We start from the raw sequence: 23794 nt of genomic DNA, 5'->3' as shown, positions 1-23794 counted from the left end.
CATGAATCCCAAAGCACGTTAATTGTTACCAACTCAGTGCGCACGTTGTTCTTTCCTGACTTATGCCACTTTGATGTGCTAGCCAGATCCCGTTTTGTGCAATGGGAAAGCTGGTGGCAAATTTTGAAGTCATTTCTCACTTGTTCTGACCAAACAGACTCAGGAAGAGGAAGTAAACAAGACAAAAAGAACAGAGTAAAGGACAATGGAAAGAGATGATTCCTAACAAGAAAACTACAAAGTAGAAACTTATCAGATGTGGACACCAACTTTATTGATCATGATATGCACCTTTGGATTAAGTGGTCTAATCTGTCAAGTAAGTCTGATGTTCAACTCTTGTTATACCCCTTAAACCGTGAAACTGGGCTTCAATGCTCCGATTATCGAATCTGATTCACGATCCTTATTCGACTTGTAGTGCCTGAAGGGTTTTCACCATCAAGCCTCTCTCATTTTGTTCTTTCTCTCAACTCACCATCGTCTTATGGTGCCTGTGAAGGTTTTCACCAATAAGACTCTCTCATTTTGTTCTTTTCTTCTTATTTCCTCTGATTTTGCAGATGACAAGGCATTAATTATGGTACAAACATCATATACTCTTGGCATGTCTAAACTCATCACTCTCAAAGATTATCTAGGAGGTCTTTTTGGACTGTAATGTGGCTTTTGGACAGGGTTACAAAGAAAGAATATCACAAATGCTCAAAATAACTAAGATAACAGGGTTAATTTATTTACAACTTTTGGAATCCATTCTAAAAACGTTGCCCCGATTTCTAAAATAAGAGACTTTGATTTTTTTTTCTTTTTTTTTGATGGAGTTACTAAAAAAGACCGCCCCACTTTTGCCTTCGTGGGATTATGAAATATTTTATTTGGTATAACCAAACAGTAAGGCTGCCTACGTATCTTGTGGTGATAAGAATCAGGTCAAATGTAGTTCACAACTACTTTTTGTTACTATTTTCCTTTTTCTTTCTTCTTTTTTTCTTTTTTCTTTTTTTCTTTCTTTTTTCTCTTTTTTTTATTTTTCCTTTTCTTTAATCTCTATTTTTTCTCTACTTCTTTTTTGAATCTTCCTTTTGGAATGAACTTTCTAACATAAACCTATGGGGACAAATTTTTCTATTTCTTTTTATTTTTATTTTTTTTGTATGACTCTAACTTGATTCCAAAAGAGGGGAGGTCAAATAAATCAATACAGGCTCAAAAGGGGATCGAAGGGTATAAGTGTTTGGGTAGCTGAAAGAGGGCCTCTCAATCCTTGAAAATGCCAAGTACAACACATGCAACTTGAAAAATGAAGATCATGCATAGCATTTCTTTTGCAGCATCGGCATTGGTACCACAGATATGCCTTCCACCTTTCTTTAGTGCCTTGTCAAATACATATATCTTCTTGGGTGATTTCTTCTTCAAAATGGATGTGCTCTGTCAATTCGGAGAAAACACCCTTGGATTTATCTTGTTACCTGAGGTACACTTGAACTCAAAACTACTCGCTTCAAATTGTCTGGGATGCACTCTCCTTTAACGAATTCTTGTCACCCTATTAACTTCACAAATTATCATCCCCAGTTTCACACAGTTCGGGCTTCAAATGATCTCAAAATGTCCAAATCTATACTTATTTCCCTCAAGTGCCCCTATTATCTTCAAAATTATTTTATTGCTTCATGATTAAACTAAATTTTATGACCGAGCTTAGAATTATGCGTGCATGTCATATCACTAGAGCCAGTATGAAAAGAACTATAAAAGGAGAAAAGAACTAAACACAAAAAATGACTAGAAATAACAAAAAACAGAACACTGCACTAGACAAACGGTGACAGGGTTTGAACAACAAAACAAGCAAAATAAACTGGGGTTACAATCCTGAAACAAACCTAGACAACACTAAACGAGTTACTAGGACTAAACAAACTAGGCAAAATAAAAGGATAGAAGGGTTTGAGTCACAAGACAATATTCAGATTACAACCCTGAAACAACCCGGACAACAAAAATGACAACAAAATGAACCACCAAGACTCCTCACTGGCTAGCCAAGAGAGGAGCATCTTTCCAATTATCAAGCTCGGCATCTTAGCCACTGAGTTCCCCATCAATATCACTAGGACCTTCACCAACTTCAATCACATTGTCTTCACCAAGTGGCTCATTGACTCCGTTGACCAACCCTTCGTCATTGCAAACCATCCCAAAACACTTTGTGTTGTCATGTACATGTAGAGGATTATGTGTGACACTTGGGGTATTACTGTCTTGGACCACAATTATTCCTTCTTGAATCATTCTTTCTATTTCTCTTTTCACAGCACGACAATCTTCAACATTGTGCCCCTGGGCGTTTGAATGGTATTCACACCTTTTAGCAGGGTCAAAGCTTCTCGCACGTGGGTCTATATAATTTAGAGGAATAGGCACAATCATGTTGTAATGATTTAATTTCTCAAACAAGCTTTCATAGGACCCTCCTATTGGTGTAAAATTATCTTTCAACCTTTGTTCCCTTCTACACCCTTGGCTTGACTGTGGGTTATAGGGTACTTGAAAATTTTGTGGAGGCTGATGGGGATTCTGCGGTGCTCGTGCTCTCCTTTTAGAGTGTCCCAGTAGTTGGGCAAATGGTCGGACGTTGTTCAGAGGATAATACTGGGGTGGATTATGTGGAGCTTGGGGTGTTTATAGGGTCGGTATTGAAGCTGAAAGCATTTAGAAAGAATGCCCACTAGATCCTGTTGTTGGCGGGACTCAGCAACATCTTTTCTATCAAATGGAGGACTGTCCCAAGCAACATGTTCGTTCCAACTGAACCAAAATTCCCTAAAAGTTTCCTTGGGTTTCTTTTCAATTTGAGATAGGGAGGAGTGGTCTGGGACAATGTCTAAATTGTACTGAAAGTGTCGCACAAAATCCTGAGCCATGTCATCCCATGTATGCAACTTACCGATATCTTGACGATTATGCGATTCCAAAGTTGGCCCAGTTAGGCTCTCACTGAAATACGCCATCAACAACTCATCTTTCCCACCAACACTTCTCATTTCACTGCAATAACCCCTCAGATGGGCTACTGGATCTCCACGCCCATCATACAAATTAAACTTTGGCATTTTAAACCCTTTCAGCTTTCTGGATATCTCATCTTGCTCCACTGTCTTAGCAGGCTTTGCAGTTTTACCGGGAGGCTCAAAATGAGGAGTGTTGGGCATCGGAACCGAGACCTTGAAAGTTGGTTCTGGAGCACAGTGTTGGGCATCGGAGATTTTGAATACAGTCTCGCTAGAGGATCGAGGAAAGGTAGCTGGTGGATGAGCTACAAAAATATGAGTGGTCGAAAGAGCAGGATAGCAGGTGGTTCTGGGGGGTGGAGTTTGAAAAGGTTGTGGGGAGATTTCCTGGACTTATGACAGTGACGAAATGGTGACAAGGCTTTCAGTATAGTTAGTAGGAACTGATGGTGGAGGACACCCACTAATCCAGGCTTGGTATATTTCGGTCATCTGTCCTTTCAACCTTAAGACCTCTTCTTTCAACTCAGATTTTGATTCAACAATTCCCTTAGACGGATCGATGACCCTTGTGTCCAACTCTTTGCCATCCATGACTACCTTGTTCTTTGACCTTGTGTTGTATAGATGAGCTACCTTAAGAACCGCAAACTAACCACCCTTCTGCTCAATGGAGATAACAAAAAGGACCAAAATCAGGTCATCATGCTAGCGCTAGGGCATTTAACAACTAAAAATATCACATTGCGTGCAATGCGCCTAGCAATAATTAACGGTTCTAGAATGACTTCTAGGGTCACAAGGTCACTTGGCATCATCCCAATTTTGTTCATTTTAATCTTCTCTTTTCTTTTATTTTCTAACACTTCTTGGCTTGCTCTTTTTCTTTCCTCTTTTTTTTTTCTTCTAATTATCACTCTTTTCTTTCCTCTCATTTCTCACATCTCCTAATTTCACCTCTCTTTTTTCTTTATTTTTTCTTTCTTTTGTTTTTTTCTTTTAATAAAAAAAATAATTCGATTGAACCCTATGTAGGTTACCTACGTATCATGACGCCACATGAATCAAATCTTTGCGTAGTTCGGAAAAATCGAGAATAGACTAAACAAACTAACGTTCTCTCTCTCTTTTTTTACCTTAATGATTACTCTGACGAGAAAAAGGAAATAAAAGAAGAAAAAAAAATTTGAATTTTCTAGACTTAATGTTCTATAACCTATTCTAAACTCAAAACGATCATATATTTTTTTTCTTTTTGAAACAAACACTCTATGGAAAATTATTAAGGAAAAACTCCTAGAAGAGAAAAATATTTTTTTAGGAAGAAAATCTAAAGAATAAACCAAAGAAAATATTTTGAATTTTCATTTGATATCCCTGAAGAAAGATTTCGAAACGAGAAATGAACAAGATAAAAAAATATTTTTGAATTTCGATTTTTGATTACCTAAAGGAGAAATTCTAAAGATAAACAAAAGATAAGGTGTGTTTTTTTTCCTTCCATGTACAATGTGCTAAAGTTCCAATGAAAATAAAAGGAATATTTTTTTTGGATTTTGGAATTAATATCTAAAAAAAACTTTGAAAGAGGTACTAAAAGAAAATTCTCCTTTTTTAAAAAATTTTTAGTGTTAATATACTAAAGGAAATATAAAAGCAGTTTTTTTATTTTGAGTTCTAGATATTAATTTCCTAAGGAAAACCACCTCAAATAAATTCTTTTTTTTTCATTTTTGGAATTAGTGTTCTAAAGAAAACTTTTAACGGAAATATAGAACGCAAAATCTCTTCTTTTTTTTTGGATTTTTGAGTTATAACACACTTTTTAAATAAAAAATAGAGAGTGCAATAACAAAAGACTCGACATTACTGTACAAAACTAGAAGGTAAAATACGACATAAAAAAACAGACTCAAAAAATAAAAAAAAAATCTCCTTTTAATCCACTCCTGAATAAGCGATCCTGACTAGATGGCCCAAGGGCGTCTGTCATGCTCAAACTCCGGTATGTAGACTCACACCTGTATGAGAAAATTAATACCAAATAAAGTTAAAGATTTAGATCACTATGTAAGACAATAACACTCCCTATTGGATGCATGCAAGACATGATTGAGGTTATTTTTGCAAAATGGCTTATATGGCCAAAAGGTGGCTAGAAGTGCAAAATTTGGCTAAGACCCCGCAAAGCCAAGAACCTAAGACTTACTAGAAAGACCGGACCCTATGTGGATTGCCTACGTATCCCACCCCGAGAGACGAGAATCAGGTTTGCGTAGTTCAGGAAGATTGGATACGGGCGAGAATTAAAAAAACAACTAATTTAGAGAACATATATTTTTTGTCCTTTTTTGTTAAAAATGATGAAACATGTAAACTCTTTTTGGATTTTTTTCTTTTTCCCTTTTTTTTTTTTTTGAAAAATGATGGGAAAGTGCAAAATCTTTTTTTTTTTTTGGATTTTTCAATTTTTTTTGTTTTCTTTTTGTCTTTCTCTTAAAAAATGTGGAAGAAAAACATAACTAGGCCCTACTTGCTTTATTTTTCACACTTCACCCTTCTTTTTCTTTTTTTTTCTTTTCATTTGCCCTCAACTATCATTGATCTGCCAAATGACCCTTTTACCCTTGAAGAAATGCAACATGTAGCACATAGGATGCATCAAGATGGTCTGTTATTTTGGGGACACCTGTCCTAGACGGACCCAACCCCTGTGTTGAGTCCCCAAAGTCAAATGCACATGATGCAAACAAATGTTTCTACTAGGGATCCGGCATGAGGCTGTATTTTTCTAGGTTTAAATTCTGGGGTTGTGTTCTAGACTTAGGTTACCCTAGCGGACAACTGGGGCCGAAGAGGGGGCAACGTATTGGGAGCTTTATCCGGCCTTGTTGCTGGCCCAGCCTAGTTCTATTTGGTATAATTTTTACAGAAAAAGCGGGTCACGTGAACGTGTGCACCATTTTCAGAAGACTCAGAGGGGTGGCGTAAGAAGACAGTTATATACAATTCAAATAATATTAAAACGGTAAATAGACAGGAATTAGCATAAAGGTTCACAAAATACAGTAATATTAACAAATAAATAAAGACAAGCAAAATCGTATTAACAAGCTCGAATTCTTGAACCCTGAACCAGAAGTTCTGGGTTCGTATCCCCAGCAGAGTCGCCAGAGGTGTTACATCTCCTTTTTACTACCCCAGAAAGGGCATAATGGAGTTTTTTCCGATTTAAGTGACAATCAAAATGGGATTATTTATATTAAAATTAAAGTCGCCACTTGGGATAATTTATGGTGTCCCAAGTCACCGGTTTAAAATTCCGAATCGAGGAAGTTTGACTTTATTTACAGTCTGCAAACACAGAAATCCGGGTAAAGAATTCTGTTAACCCGGGAGAAGGTGTTAGGCATTCCCGGGTTCCGTGGTTTTAGCACGATCGCTTTGATCTTACTTGACTTAATCAAATTGTCTAATTACTCAATTTTAGAACCTATGTGCATTTGCCTTTTTTAATTAAAAAAGTATCTTGAAACATGTCACAGGTATGTGTACCTATTTGTTTGGCACGTCAAAAATCATGTCACGCGAACATGCCCATAATTAATAACGTTTTATTATTATTAAAGAAAATTTGGCCGAAGTTACACGAACGCATACTCCAGTTTTGTTTTTTAGAAATCGTAATCACGCGAACTTGTCCACAATCACAATGATATATTAAACGGGCCTAAAGAAACTTCGAGCATTTGTCATTTTATATTCTAAGTCATAAGATTAATACGAGGGCCATGGATGATTAAATTTGCTTATGGCACGCCTCAAATCTCTTTCTTCAAGTGATGTCTTGATCTAGTCTTTGAGGGCCATAAATTATAGGTCTTGTTTGATATGGCACACCTCAATTCATTTTTAAAAGAAACACATCTAATCAACGCATGCCGAATACTCTTATCTCTAATTGATTTGAACTAAAAGAGCGGCTATTAGGGGTAAAAGAGGTTAGGGTACATGTATTGGGCTCTTGGGGTACATGCTCTGCCCCTTTAACTATTTTTAGGAGAGCAGGCCAACTAGAGGCCCCAAATTACTGTAGATACAACCAGTAATGAGACTAAAGGGATTGGGTTCAAGGGGAAGCCCAAAGTCGAAATTGAAGTTGTAGGAAGCATCAACGACACAGTTGGGCCAAACACAAACCCCAAGCGCAGATTATTGGTTATCTAAAAGCGATTTCATCATACTGCCAATCAAAATTTAATTAAGCTAAATGAAATATCAAGGAAAAAAATAATTGACATTGATCTGAAAATGCCCCAGCTTAAGACTGGGTCACCTGAAATTGGGCCCCATATCAAACTCATTTGAGACCCAACAACTTTTATTTAACCTATTGTGGCTCAAATAATCAGCAGTGTTCAACTAAAAGGAAACGCACATTCTGAAATCAAACTACACTGCAATGTTAATAGACTAACACTGGTCCTAATCATCTAACCATGCATGTTTACGGAATCAAATAATTAAAACATGCTAAAAATGTTCAAATGTCCAAGTCATTTAGCAACCTTACAACCATAGTTAAACAATTCTTAAAATTATAACCAAACACTATACAAATGTGAGACTCGGAATATTCAAACTTCTAGTTCACTAAAGAAACGTACAAATACTGACACTCAACCATAACTAGGAAGTAACAACTATCATAAACCAGTAAAACATATCAAATGTTGAAGATAAACAGAAGAATGAAAGGCAGAATAGCCCATTTCCACTTTAATCCATGCATTGCTTCAAACTTGTTATTTCAAGAGTAATGACCATACCTGGATACAGCCAAAAATAACAAAAACTTCAGCAAGGTGACAAAAGAGATCAATAGAGCTTAAGACCACAGTAAACAGCAGCAATACCATTAATTTAATCCATTCTTCGAACCCAGAACAGCAGCAATATGTTCAAGTTTTTTAAACCCCCCAGAAAAATGAAAATCAGCTACAATGGAACAGTGTTGGAGACCCCTTTTGTTTGTGTTTTTCTTTCTAATTTTAGAACCTATATCAGTGTGTGTGTATTTCATCAGTTTGCTAGTTTTTGTATTCTAATCCCTGCCAGAAAATGAAGGGAATGAATCTTTTTATAGCCAGCTTTAGGGCAGCAAAATTGATTTTAAAACTTTACCATTTACCTCTTCCCCAATTTTTCATCTTTTAATTTTGGACCCTAATCTTTTAAACTATTCAGTAATTCACCCAATTCCCACCTTCCTAGCAGCTTCCTAGGCAATTAGCCAAGATTCCTTTCTATCCAATTCCCCTAAATACCCTTTTGAAGGTTGTTATTTACCTTATCAAAATCCAACAAATGGGCCATACTGCCAGAATTGAAACCTTCCCCCTTTTCTTTGGGCTTCTGTACAACCAAGCCCAATTTCCAATCCAAAACCAATAAACCGCATGAACAATAGACCAACTGAGTTTTGAACTCTTGACCTCAGATTTCCTAAGAATCAAAAACAAAAGGAGAATTGAGAAAAAAGCAAGAACGAAATCAAATGTACTAACAAAATATGTTAACTGTATTATTAAGCTAATATTACTATAAACTAATATGATTTAAAACTAACATGCAAGCAGAAATCGATTTGAACCAGAAAAGAAATGAAGAAAAAGAAAGAATCAAGAGGAGATGAAGACCCAAAAAATAAATATAAAGAAAGAGATGAACAACTCACCAAAACTCGGAGAATAAGATCATATATGACCAAACTTGGGATGCTTTGATGAAGCTTGAAGCCGACCATGATGACCACACTAGTCAAGAATGGTCTATCAGGGCTAGCTTCGAGCCATGACAAGCGGAAGCTTCAAAAAAAAAATCTGAACTCCAAAATTAGGGCACCTCTGGATTTGAGATTCAACGAATTCCAGCAGCTATTTGGGAAAAACACCAAAGGTTTCGAGTTTGGGAAGGCTTGGTAGTTATAAGGTGTGAATTTGGAGGCGATTTGGGGTTGCACCACCGGCCAAAGACAATGGGGATTTGGAGGCGGCAGATCTTCTAGGGTTTGGATTGAGAGAGATGAAAGAGTGGAGGGGTTCGAATGGTTTAGGAGGTGGGTTCGAACACTCTTATACGGCTTGGATACCCAGTTCCCAGCCATTGGATCGAATTAGATTGACGGTTGGGATTGACCTTATGGAAACGGGGTCGTTTTGATTCGAGAGTGGAGCTGGGCTGAATTCGGGTATGAAGTTGGGCTGGGAGGATGGGTGAGAAAAAATGATTTGGGCTTTGCATTTTTGGTCCATTACACAACAGCCCTGTTTTATAATTCTCTTTTTCATTTCTTTTTTTTTCTATTTTTCTATTTTCCTATTTTAATTAATTCAAACCTAAATTAACATTCCTAAAATAATTATTTTGAAAAAAAAGATTGATCATCTACTAAAATATTTATGAAAATTAATTAATCCTAAATTAAGGGAGGAAATTACTAATTTTTAAAATTAAAAAGCTAAAATGTTAAAGTGGGCCAATTTTTGGGATTTTAATTTTAATAAAGCAACTAATTCACTAATCAACCTCAAAAAAATGTAAAAATAAATTCTAAATGTAATGCATGGTATTTCTGACATTTTCATGATTTTTAACTGAAATAAACATGCACAGAAATGCAAACAATTAACACAAATTCTCACCAAATCCTATAAAATTACAAATAATGGAAAATTTTTATTTTCTTGAACTTTATAGTAGTAATTCATATAGGACAAAAATCACGTGCTCACAACCATAACCGTCCCTTATTTTTTTTTTTTTGTATTTTAGGGCCATAAAACTGGAATTTCGCCCAATTCCCACATTTTTGGAATTTCGCCCTGGGGACCAAACTCGAATCTCCTAAAATTTTACCGGACCATCAGAAACGAAATAAAGACTAATAGGCATAGCCTCGCCATGACTGTTCCTCATTTTTTGCTTTTTTATGGTTATAAAACTAGAATTCTGCTCGATTCCAAGATTTTCGTGTGTCCACGCCATCTGCATGAGCCCAGGAGACTGGAATCGAATCATCTAAAATTTTACTGGACCATCAGAAATGAACTTAGGAATAATAAGCATCGCCTCGCCATGACCGTTCCTTACCTTTTGCCATTTCAGCGCTATAAAACTAGAATTCTGCCAGATTCCTAGATTTTTGTGTGTTATAGCCCAGCAATTTGCATGGGCCCGGGAGTTCGGGCACATATCGCCTAAAAACTTTCTGACCATCAGAAACAACCTAAGGAACAATATTCATCACTTGCCATGACTGTTCCTCGTCTTTTGGCATTTTAGGGCCATAACACTTGAATTCCACCCAATTCTCCGATTTTCATGTGTTATAACCCACGCCATCTGCACGGGCCCGGGCGACCGGACTCGTATCACCTAAAATTTTACCGGACCATTAGAAACGATCGAAGGAACAATAATGGTTTCCTCACCATGACCGTTCCTTATTTTTTGGCATTTTAGGGCTATAAAATTGGAATTCCACCTTATTTCCAAATTTTCGTGTGCTATTGCCCACGTCATTTGCATGGGTTTGGGCGACCGCACCCGGATCGCCTAAAATTTTGTCGGAACATCAGAAATGAACTAATGTACAATAGTCATGCCTCCCCAGGACCCGTTCCTCGTTTTTTGGCATTTTAAGGCCATAAAACTAGAATTCCGCCTGATTCTTAGATTTTCGTGTGCAATAGAGCCCACGACATTTGCATGGGCCCGGGCGATCGGACCCGGACCACCTAAAATTTTACTGGACCAACCTAAATGACCTAAGGAACTATAATCATCTTCTTTCCATGATCGTCCCTCGTTTTTTGGTATTTCATGGTCTTAAAACTGGAATTCCGCCCGATTCCTCGATTTTCTGTGCTATAGCCCATGCTATCTGCATGGGCTAGAGAGACCGGAACTGGATGGCCTAAAATTTTCCTGACCATCAGAAACTAACTAAGGAACAATAGGCATCGCCTCGCCATGACTATTTCTCATTTTTTGGTGTTTTAGGGCCATAAATGTGGAATTCCGTCCGATTCTCAAATTTCATGTGGTAATGCCCACGCCATCTGCATGTGCCCAGGCGAACGAACTCCAATCACATAAAATTTTGCCAGATCCTCAAATACGACCTAAAAACAATAGTCATTGCATCTCCATTACCGTTCCTCACGTTTTGGCATTTTAGAGCCATAAAACTGGCATTCCGCCCGATTTCCTGATTTTCGTGTGTTATAGCCCACGCCATTTACATGGGCTAGGGTGAACGGAACCGAATCACCTAAAATTTTATCAGATCATAAAAATGACCTAAGGAACAATAGGCATCACTTCCCCATGACCGTTCCTCATCCTTTGGCGTTTTGGGGCCATATAACTAGAATTCCCCCTCGATTCATTGATTTTCATGTGCTATATCCCACAACATCTGCATGAGCCCGAGTGACCGCAGCTGTATCGCCTAAAATTTTATTGGACCATCAAAAATAACCTAAGGAATAATAGGCATCGCCTCGCCATGAACGTTCCTCATTTTTTTGCGTTTTGCAGCCATAAACCTAAAATTCATGCCATCTGCATGAGCCCGAGCGACGAAAACTAGATCGCCTAAAACATTGTCGGACCATCAAAAATGACCTAAGGAACAATAGTCATCGTTTTGCCAAGATCGTTCCTCGTTTATGGGCATTTTAGGGCCATAAAACTAGAATTCAACCTGATTCTCAGATTTTCGTGTGCTATAGCCCACACCATATGCATTAGCCTGGGCGACCAGACCCGGATCGTTTAAAATTTGTGGGACCATAAAAAACGACCTAAGGGACAATAGTCATTGCCTCGCCATGACCGATTTTTTTGGCATTTTAGGGTCATAAAATTAGAATTCCGCCCCGATTCCTATATTTTCCTGTGCTATAGCCCACACAATCTGCATAGCAATGGGCGACCAGACCCGGTTAACCTAAAACTTGACGGACCATCAGAAACAACATAAGTAATAATAGTATCGCCTCTCCATGACCATTCCTTATCTTTTAACGTATTACGGCCAAAAAATTTGAATTGCGACCGATTCCTAGATTTTCGTGAGCTATAGCCCATACCATCTGCATGGGCCCGGGCAACCACCCGGATCGCCTAAAATTTTGTCAGACTATTGGAAATAACCTAAGGAACAATAGTCATTGCATCGCCATGACCATTCTTCGTTTTTGGCGTTTTAGGGCAATATAACTAGAATTTCCACCAATTCCCAGATTTTCGGGTGATATAGCCCATGCCATCTGCATGTGTCTGGGCGCATGGAGCCGGATCACCTAAAATTTTCCAGCCCATCGAATAAGACCTAAGGAACATTAGTCATCGCCTCGCCATGACTGTTGCTCATTCTTTGGAATTTTAGGGCCATAAAACTACAATTCTGCCCGATTCTCAGATTTTCGTGTGCTATGGCACACGCTATCTGCATGGACCCGAGCGAACGGACCCGAATCGCCTAAAATTCTGTTGGACCATCAGAAATGACCTAAGGAACAATAGTCAGTGCCTCACCATGACCGTTATTCGGTTTTTGGCATTTTATGGTCGTAAAATTGGAATTTCACCTGATTCCCAAATTTTCCTGTGCTATAGCTCACACCATCTACGTGGGCCGGGGCGACTAGACTCGGATGGCCTAAAATTTTGCTATACAATCAAAAAAGACATAAGGAACAATAGTCATCACCTCGTTATGACCATTCCTCAATATTTCGCATTTTAGGGCCACAAACTAGAATTCCGCCTGATTTCCAAATTTTCGTGTGTTATAGCTCATGCTATTGTCATAAGAACGGGCGACCGCACCTAAGGGTGGGCATAAAATCCGAAAAACCGAATTTCGAACCGAACCAAATTAATTTGGTATTTTGGTTTCGGTTTTTTCGGTTTTTCGGTCTAATTCGGTTATGAATTTTCGGTATTTCGGTATTTCGGTTCGGTTTTCGGTTTTATAATTCTACAATTTTGGTAAACCGAAATACCGAAAATTCATACTACTAAGCCCAATGCAATTATAGGCCCATGCGGCCAGCCCATGCATCCCCAGCGTTCTTCCACTCCCACCCAGGCCCAGCTCCCTCAAGCCTCTCAACTCCCAACCCAAGCCCAATCAATTACCCAAGTCAGATTAACCAAGCCACTACACATTACTCATTACTCATTAGGGCTTGGTTAATGCTTACTGCTTCAGACTCAGAGTTCAGACTTCACGCTTCGACTGGAGAAGTGGAGATATCATCGAGAAGAAGAAGACGAGAATCGAGTCATCGACTGGACGACTGAGACTCTGCGAGTCTAGGATATCACTTTATCACTTATCAGTCTGCGAGTAGCCGAGTCTAGACGAGAATCGACTGCTTACTGCTTAGAATCGATTCGATTCCTCACTCCTCACAAATTCCGGGCAAACGAAGTGTCGAAGTCTCGAAGACGCTGCTGTCCTGTTCCAGTGTTTCGAGCTCGATTCAATTTCAATTTCAAAGGTATGTTTCGCTTTCTTTTGGTTGTACTGCTAATTGAATGAACTGTTGTTCCGAGCTTTTCGCTTTAGTAGGAAAATATCATATGTATCACATTCATGCCGTTTAATTCATTTGTAGATTTTTGTTTCAAAATAACTGTTACTGGGATTGTTACTGATAGCTAGGTAGTTAAATTTGTAGATTTAGTTGTAGGGTAGCAACTAGCAAGGTAGTTAATTTGTTGATTGTTACTGATAGCTAGGCAATCATGCCCCGTGCTACTGCTCAACGCCCCGTGCTACTGCTCAAGAGTCATGACTGTTTGTTGAGGGATGCCCTCTCTGTTTTTGTTGCACTATGTTTAACTGTTTAAGTGTTAAGACTGTGCAGTTGGCCAGTTGCAGTGTTGCACTGTGTTTAAGTGTTAATACTTAAGAGTTAAGACTGTTTTTGTTGGACTGTGTTTAACTGTGTTTAAGTTGTTGGACTTGTTGGACTTGTTGGACTGTGTTAAGTGTTTAACTGTGTAATCAGTAATGTGCATTGTGCAATTGGCAGTTGTGCAACTGCAGATATTATTCTGCAACTGCAGATGTTATTCTGCAACTGCAGATGTTATTCTTGTGCAGTAATATAGTTGTGCAACTGCAGATGACCAGATGTTATTCTTGTTTCACAGTTTCAGGCTTTCAGGTTTCAGCCATGTGCAGTTGTGCTTGACTGCTTGTGCACGTTCACGTTGTGGACTTGTGGTTGTGCACTTGTGCAGTTGTTTTACAGTTTTAGAGTGAAAATTATAGTGTCAAATTAGAGTGAAAATTACAGTGTTGGTGTTTCAGGCTTTCAGCCATGTGCACGTTCTTGTGCTGTGCATGTCCACTTATATATTGAAAAACAGTGCATAGTCCACTGTTTGTTAGCACTTCACTTAAAACTTAGCAGTTAGCACTTAGCAATTAGCATTGATTGTTAAAAACCGAAACCGTACCGATACTGTACCGAACCAAAATAAGAAATACTGAACCGTACCGAAATAATTTGGTACGGTATTTGGTATACACAATTGATAAACCGAATACCGAAATACCGAACCGAAATTCTAAAAAGCGAACTGAAATACCGAACGCCCACCCCTAACCGCACCCGAATCGCATAAAATATTGTCGGACTATTATAAATGACCTAAGAAATAATAGTTATCGCATCTCCATGACCGTTCTTCATTTTTTGGCTTTTTAGGGCCATAAAACTAGAATTTCGCCCAATTCCTAGTTTTTAATGTCCTATAGCCCACGCCATCTACATTGTCCCGGGAGATGGGTCCCGGATACCGGACCATCAAAAACGCCTAAAGAACAATAGTCACTGCCTCTCCATGACCGCTCCTTATTTTTTGACATTTTAGGGCCATCAAATTAGAATTCCGCCTGATTCCTAGATTTTTGTGTGCTATAGCCCATGCTATCTACGTAGACCCGGATGACTGGATCCGGATTGCCTAAAATTTAGCCGGATCATCAGAAACTAACTAAGAAACAATAGGTATCGCCTATCCATGACCGTTCCTCAGTTTTTGGCATTTTAGGGTCATAAATTTGGAATTCCGGTCGATTCTTAGATTTTCGTATGTTATGGCCCACGCCATCTACATGGGCCCAGGTGATAAAACTCGGATCGCCTAAAATTTTGCCGAAACATAAAAAAAATACCTAAGGAATAATAGTCATCGCCTCGCCATGATCGTTTCTCGTTTTTTGGCGTTTTAGTGCCATAAAACTTGGAATTCCACTTAATTCCTACATTTTCGTTTGTTATAGCCCACACCGTCTGCATGGGCCCGGGCGACTGAACTCGAATCGCCTAAAAAAATTCCAGACCATCAGAAATGACCTAAGGATGACCGTTCCTCTTTTTTGCGTTTTAGGGCCAAAAAATAGGACTTCTGTCTGATTCCCAAATTTTCGTGTGTTGTAGCCCACGCTATCTACATGGGCTCAGGCGACCGGACGTAGATCGCCTAAAATTTTGCCGAACCATCAAAAATGACCTAAGGAACAGTAGTCATCGCCTCTCCATGGCCGCTCCTCATTTCTGGCATTTTATGGCCATAAAACTATAATTCTGCCTGATTCCCATATTTTCATTTGCTATATCCCACACAATCTGCATGGGCCCGGGTGATTGGACACTAATCGCCTAAAATTTTGTCGGACCATCAAAAATGACTTAAGAAATAATGGTCATCGCGTAGCCATGAATATTCCTCGTTTTTCGGCATTTTAGGGCAATAAAATTGAAATTTTGCCTGATTCCTAGATTTTCATGTGATATGGCCCAAGCCATCTGCATGGGCCCGAGCAACCGGACCCGGAGTTGCGTTATATTTTTTATAGACCATCATAAATGACCTAAAGAATAATAGACATCGCCTCGCCATGACCATACCTCGTTTATTGGCATATTAGGGGCAAAAAATTAGAATTCGCCCAATACTTAGATTTTCGTGTGATATAGCCCACGCCATATGCATGGGCCCGGGCGATCGAACCCGGATCGTCTAAAATTCTTTCGGACTATCACAAAGGACCTAAGGAATAATAGTCATCGCCTCGCCATAAGCGTTCTTCATTTTTTGGCTTTTTAGGTCTATAAAACTGGAATTCCGCCCTATTCTCAAATTTTCGTGCGCTATAGGTCACACCATCTACATGGGCTCGGGCGACCGGACCCAGATCGCCTACAATTTTGCTGGGCTATCAAAAACGTCCTAAGGATCAATATTCATCGCCTCGCCATGACCGTTCCCCATTTTCTGGCATTTTAAGGCCATAAAAGTAGAATTTTGCCTGATTCTCAGATTTTTGTGTCCTATAACCTACGCCATCTACATGGTCCCGGGTGACCGGACCTGGATCGTCTAATATTTTACTGAACCATCAGAAATGACTTAAAGAACAATAGTTATCGCTTCACCATGACAGTTCATTGTGTTTTGGCGTTTTAGGGACATAAAACTGGAATTTCACACAATTCTCAGATTTTCGTATGCTATTGAAAAAGCCTTATGCATGGTCCTGGAGGACCGGACCCGTATCGCCTAAAATTTAGTCGGACCATCAGAATTGATTTAAGGAACAATAGTCATCGCCTCGCCATTACCGTTCCTCCTTTTTTGGCATTTTAGGGCCATAAAATAGGAATTTCGCCTAATTCTCATATTTTTTTCGTGTGCTATAGCCCATGCTATCTTCATGTGCCTGAATGACCAAACCCTGATCACCTAAAATTTTGAAGGAGCATCAAAAACTACCTAAGGAACAATACTCATTGCCTAGCCATGAATGTTACTCGTTTTTTTTAGCATTTTAGGGCCATAAAACTAGAATTCCACCAATTCCCATATTTTTGTGTGCTATGGCCCACGCCATCCGCATGGGCCCGAGCGACTGGAACTGGATTGCCTAAAAAAATTTCCAAACCATCAAAGATTATATAAGGAATAATAGTCATCACCTTGACATGACCTTTCCTCCTTTTTTGGCGTTTTAGGGATATAAAACTGGAATTCCATCCGATTCTTAGATTTTCGTGTTCTTCAGCCCACGCCATCTGCATGGGAACGGGCGACCGAATTCGGATCGCCTAAATTTTTTTCGGAACATCAAAGTACCTAAGGAACAATAGTCATTGCCTCTCCATAACCGTTCTTCGTTTTTTGGCATTTTAGGGCCATAAAACTGAAATTTCGCTCGATTCTCAAATTTTCGTGTAATATAGCTCACGCCATCTGCATGAGGGCTCCTGGACCCTAATCGCCTAAAATTTTGCCAGCCTATCAAACACGACCTAAGGAAAATTAGTCATTGCCTCGCCACGACCATTCCCCAATTTTTGGTGTTTTAGGGCATAAAACTAGAATTCTGTCAAATTCCTAGATTTTCGTGTGTCATGGCCCATGCCAACTACATGGGTCCTGGTGACCAGACCCGGATCGCCTAAATTTTGTCGGACCATCAGAAAGGCCTAAAGAACAATAGTCATCTCCTTGCCATGATCGTTCCTCATTTTTGGCGTGTTAAGTCCATAAAATTGGGAATCCGCCCGATTTCTAGATTTTTGTGTGTTATAGCTCACGCCATATGCATGGGCTGGGGCGACTGGACCTAGATCGCCTAAAATTTTATCGAACTATCAAAAATAACCTAAGGAACAATAGTCATCACCGTGGCTTGACCGTTGCTCGTTTTCTTGCGTTTTAGGGCCATAAAACTGGAATTTTGCCTGATTCCTAGATTTTCATGTGCTATGGCCTACGCCATTTGCATGGGCCTAGGAGATAGGAATTGAGTCTCCTAAAATTTTGCCGTACCATCATAAACGGCATAAGTAACATTAGTCATTGGATCGCCATGATCGTTCCTCTTTTTTGGCGTTTTAGGGCCATAAATTTGGAATTCCGCTCGATTCCCAAATTTTCGTGTGCTATAGCCCACGCCATCTACAATGGTCCGGGCGGCCAAACCTGGCTCGCATAAAATTTTGTCGTACCATAAAAAACAACCTAAGGAACAATAGGCATCACCTCTCCATGAACATTCCTCGTTTTTTCATGTTTTAGGGCCATAAATCTAGAATTCTGCCCCATTCCCAGATTTTCATGTAATAGATCACACCATCAACATAGGCCCAGAAGACCGGACCCGGATTGCTTAAAATTTTGCCAGACCATCGGAAACAATTGAAGGAACAATATTCATCACTTAGTCATGACCGTTCCTCATTTTTTGGCATTTTAGGGCCATAAAACTTGAATTTCGCGTGATTCGCAGATTTTCGTGGGAAAAATACATAAGTTCCCCCATGAACTATAAACCAAATTCCTATTACACACTTTCGCGGACAAAAATTACATTACACACTCAACCTTTCCAAAGTGTATCTAATACATACTATTTTGCCCACGTGGACAGTGCGTGTTTTTCCCAACGAATGAGTCACGTGAACAGAAGAATTTTGTGCGTGTTCTTCCTTTTTTTAAAATTTTGCCATGGCTACTCCTTGAGCTCCACCACCTGAACTCCTTCTTCCCAAATAGACATACCATGATTTCTCATATCTCTTCTCGTTGATTAGTTTTTAGTTTTTTTTTCAAGATCTTTTGGCGAGAAATTTAGAATAGACCCGGATTGCCTAAATTTTGTTGGACCATCATAAAGGACAAAGTAATAATATTTATCGCCTCGCTATGACCGTTCCTCGTTTTGGTGTTTTAGGGCCATAAAATTGAAATTCTGCATGATTACCAGATTTTTGTGTGTTATAGCTCACGCCATCTGCACGGGCCCGGGCGACCGCATTCGAATTGCCTAAAATGTTGTCGGTCCATCAGAGGCGAGCAAAGGAACAATAGGTATCGTCGTGCTATGATCGTTCCTTATTTTTTGGAGTTTTAGGACCATCAAACAAGAATTCTGCCCGATACCTAGTTTTTCATGTGCTATAGCCAACACCATTTGCATGGGCTCGACGACTACATTCGGATCGCCCAAATTTTGTCGGACCATCACAAGCAAAGGAACAATAGTCGTCACCTCACCATGACCTTTCTTATTTTTTGGCATTTTAGGGCCAAAAAATTGGAATCCGTCGGATTCTCAGATTTTCATGTGTTATAGCCCACGCCATCTACATGGGCCCCGGCAACCGGATCCGGATCGCCTACAAGTTTTTTGGACCATCATAAATGACCTAAGGAACATTAGTTATCATCTCACCTTGATTGTTCCTCGTTTGTTGGCATGTTGAGGCCATAAAACAAGAATTTCGCCGGATTCCCAGATTTTTGTGTGCTATATAGTCCATGCCATCTGCATGGGTGCGAGGCGACACACCCGTATCTCCTAAAATTTTGTCGGACCATCAAAAATTACCAATAGAAAAATAGTCATCGCCTCGTCATGACTGTTCCTCGTCTTTTGGCATTTTTTGGCCATAAAACTGGAATTCCTCCCGATTTCTAGATTTTGTGTGCTATTGACCATGCCATCTGCATAGGCCTAGGAGACCGGAACCGAATTGCCTAAAAAAGTTTGGGCCACCAAAAAATGACCTAAGGAATTTTAGTCAACGCCTCGTTATGTCCGTTCCACATTGTTTTGGCATTATAGGGCCATAAACCTGGAATTTCGCCCTATCCCCAAATTTTTGTGTGCTACACCATGCCATCATCATGGGCCCAAGATATCAGACTCGGATCGCCTAAAATATTTGTCGGACCGTCAAAAATGACCTAAGGAACAATAGTTATCGCCTCGCCATGACCATTCCTCATTTTTCGCATTTTAAGGCCATAAAACTGGAATTCCGCCAAATTCCCAGATTTTTGTTTGCAATAGCTCACGCCATCTACACGGCCTAGGCGACCGGTCCTGGATCACCTAAAAAAAGTTTAGACTATCAGAAACAACCTAAGGAACAATAGTCTTCGCCTCGCCATGACCGTTCCTCATTTTTTGACGGTTTAGGGCCATAGAACTGGAATTCTGCCCGATTTCAAGATTTTTGTGTCCTATATCGTATGTCATCTACATGGGCCCGGACGACCGGACACGGATCGCCTAAAAAAAATTTTGGACCATAAAAAACGACCATAGGAACAATAGGCATCGCCTCGCCATGACCATTCCTCATTGTTTTGGCATTTTAGGGCCATTTAACTGGAGTTCCACCTAATTTCCAGATTTTCATGTGATATAGTCCACACCATCTGCATGGGTCTAGGCGTCTGGACCCGAATCGCCTAAAATTTTGCTAGCCCATCAAGCATGACCTAAGGAACATTAGTCATCGCCTCGCCATGACCGTTTCATGTTTTTGGCATTTTAGGGCATAAAATTGAAATTCCGCTAGATTCCCAGATTTTCGTATGCTATGGCCCACGTCATCTACATGATCCCGGGAAACCAGACTCGAATCGCCTAAAATTTTGCTGGAATATAAAAAATGACCTAAGGAACAATAGTCATCGCCTCGGCTTGACCGTTCCCCATTTTTTTTATCATTTTAGGTCCACAAAACTAGAATTTCTCACAATTCCCAGATTTTCATGTGTTATAACCCACGCCATCTGCATGGGCACAGGGAGCAAACCTTGTTAAAGAATCAAAGTGCATACCATACTCTCGCACACTTATATTACCTTGTCGAAGGTTCAAGAACTTATAAGCTCTAGTCAACGTATCTCAAAGTTCACATCTTAAGTGTAACGTTGCCACCTAATTAAAAATGACTCTTAGTCATGAATTATGACTAAGAGTCATACGGTTGATGTATTAATTTGCTGCCACATGGGACTTTGATCCTATCCATCAATCAATTAATTTAATTAGGTAATATTCCGCTACCCGATAATTAACCGATTACCCGCAAAATTAAGAATTGATTCAAATTACTTAAAATTCTACTTATTTTTAATACACTTTATACATCCTACTATCATGGTCATATGGTACGTTGTATGGTACTAGTCTGTAAATATCAGGTATTATCGCTCGGCCCGTACTTTATCCCAATATGCCAACTTGGACGAAAATTCATTTTCTTTGACTTGCTTCCCTTCTCACCTTCATGAATTTACTCATAACTTGTTTGAAATAGCATAATGCCTATAATTTCAAAATAATCTCATTCCCGAACTTACGTCGATTAACTTTCGACGAAACTTTAATATATGAAAATGCAGGATATAACACAAATAAGCCCAAAAAAACACATTCTTATTATACATTGTATAAAAAAATTTAATATATCAAACTAAACATTGTAATACAACCTCATCAATCTATGTATTAATAATTTTTGCATTATTAATTCCTGCATAATTTATCTCTAAATCGAACGAATCATTAAGAATTTATGCATCTCTCATAATCCGTTATGCATGGTTAAGAATCTCATCAACATAAGCCTTGAGATTCTCATTAGATGAACCATCTTCCTTCATAGCATCTTTAGCTAAGTCCCTCCATTTCTTAGCTTTTTTTCTCAATTCCTCTCCTTCCTTTCCATCCCCCATCACAATTTCTATGCACCTCTTGAACTCGGCCCCTTCAACGCCTTCTTCATTCGCATTCACTCTCACACCAGTCTTCCAAATATCTTGAATAAGCGTAGAATTGCAACCTTGATCGGTCCAAAGCGGACACGCCACGACAGGAATTCCAAAAACTAAGCTCTCCAGAGTCGAATTCCATCCGCAGTGAGTCAAGAAACAACCTAAAGAAGGGTGTTGTAAAACCTCTACTTGAGAACACCAAGACACTATTTTTCCTTGCTTTTCAAGTTCCTCTTTGCAACTTAAATTTTCCATTGGTTTTTCTCCATTAATTACCCACAAAAATGGCCTCTCACTTCCTATCAATCCTTGAGCAATCTCTTCCATCATTTGTTTTGGTAACTCAGAGTAGCTACCAAATGCTACATAAACTACCGATGCATTAGGCTTTGCATTCAACCACTCCATGTAATCTTTTGAACGTTGTCGCAAATCACCTCCATGAGAAGTATCAGAAGGATTCTTTCCATCAAGAAAAGATGAAGGAACCAAAGGCCCAATCCCTACCATATTCACATTCTTTATAGCCCTCAATGCCTCAAATTCCAAAGCATCAAAAGTGTTCACAAGCACTATTTCATTACTTTCACTATTTATTAACTCAACATGCTCTTTCATAGTTTGAATTAGCCAGTCCATAAGTCCATCACTTGAAAGCAAAAATGATGGAATCTCACGAATACTTACAAGAAATGGAAGCCCAGGAATTTCAAGGGATTTGTCCTCATCAGGACAATTCTTGAATGCATCTTTGTAACTAGTGAAGTAATAGTAGTAGAGGTCTAAAAGTGTGGCTGGTTGAATCCATAGAAGTGTGGCTGGAGCATTAAGCCTTTTTGCCACTATGCCAACCCAAGAGAGCACGGTCGTGTAGATAATACGCGAAAATGGGCGCCCCTCCTTCGCCCTACAAAAAAACAGGAATTTCGTCACTAAAGAGAAAATTTCCTCTCTAATCATATTTAACGTCGGATTAATGACTAGAAGCAACTCCAAAATATAAATTTGATAGAGTCAACCTTTAAGGTTCTTTCATCATACTTCTATAATTATGGGCTGAAGTAAATATAGTCGTGTAAATTTTAATGATTTTTCACATATATATCTATGTCCCGTGTCAAAATATTAATATCGATTGAACCCATTAAATAAAGGCTTCATCCGCCTTTATTAACGACGACAAATTCCCCCCACCCCCACCCCCACTCTTCTTGTTCGCTCTTTTCTCCTTCTTCTTTTTCTTCTTTCTCCTCCTCTTCTTCTCACCCTTTATGAGCCGAGGTTCTATTGGAAACAACCTCTCTATCTTCGCTAGGTAGGGATACGGTCTACATATACACTACCCTCCCCTGACCCCACTTGTGGGAATATACTTAGTTTGTTGTTGTTGTTGAATCCCCACACTAGTAGTTAAAAAGAAAAAGAAGCTACATATAAAGTGTAATATATTCTTAATGGTGCGAATTTGGTTCGAAGTGGATAATATCACATCATATTAACAGTATCTTTGAGCTAACTTAGCCCGACACTACCAAAACATTCGTCGCTAATTCCTTTATTTTTAGTAATACCTGTCAGCAAAGATTTCGGACACAAACTCGGACCCAAGAGCAATGAAGGAAGCATAAAACTCTCGATACTCATCGAGGGATTTGCCAACGTTGGGGTAGCCATTGTCATAGCCATCAGAAAATGGAGCAAAAGTTAAGCCTTTGATAGAGGAAAGATTATTAGACATGCAGTTTAGTGCTGATAGACTTGTGGAGAAGGTGACATTTACTCCAAGCTTGATTAAACGCTTGGCAAATTGAAGAGAAGGATTAATTTGGCCTTGGGATGGGAAAGTTACAAGAAGAACATGGCAATTTTCTTTCATTTTGGCCATCTACTTTGTGTTTTTGGATATGTAAGCTAAAGAAATTTGGAGCATATATATATATATATATATATGGGAGTTCAATTTTTCAGAATAAAGCTTAGAAGTCAATTCACAAGTAACCTACAAATAATAGATGTGATTTGGTAACATGAAAATAAGGATAATATTTGGCAACGTAAGGAGATATAATATTTGGCAACTTGTACCAACCGATTAAACAACCCCT

At 39.1% G+C, this 23794-nt stretch overlaps 1 protein-coding gene across 1 annotated transcript; it reads right to left on the bottom strand.

Annotated features, from left to right (window-relative positions):
- Nucleotides 1-21332: 21332 nt before the first annotated feature.
- LOC104235110 (crocetin glucosyltransferase, chloroplastic-like) lies at nucleotides 21333-23584 on the bottom strand. The gene is made up of 2 exons (XM_009788788.2): nucleotides 23261-23584; nucleotides 21333-22596 (listed from the first exon to the last, which is right to left on the bottom strand). Exons 1-2 carry the CDS (start codon nucleotides 23572-23574, stop codon nucleotides 21510-21512), a joined length of 1401 nt encoding a protein of 466 aa, XP_009787090.1. The 5' UTR covers nucleotides 23575-23584; the 3' UTR covers nucleotides 21333-21509.
- Between the last annotated feature and the right edge of the window lie 210 nt (nucleotides 23585-23794).

This window comes from Nicotiana sylvestris, chromosome 5 (genome assembly GCF_000393655.2).
Source record: "Nicotiana sylvestris chromosome 5, ASM39365v2, whole genome shotgun sequence".
Lineage (NCBI taxonomy): Eukaryota > Viridiplantae > Streptophyta > Magnoliopsida > Solanales > Solanaceae > Nicotiana > Nicotiana sylvestris.
The sequence above is the reverse complement of the archived record's forward strand: the minus strand, read 5'-3'. Positions and strand labels throughout refer to the sequence as shown.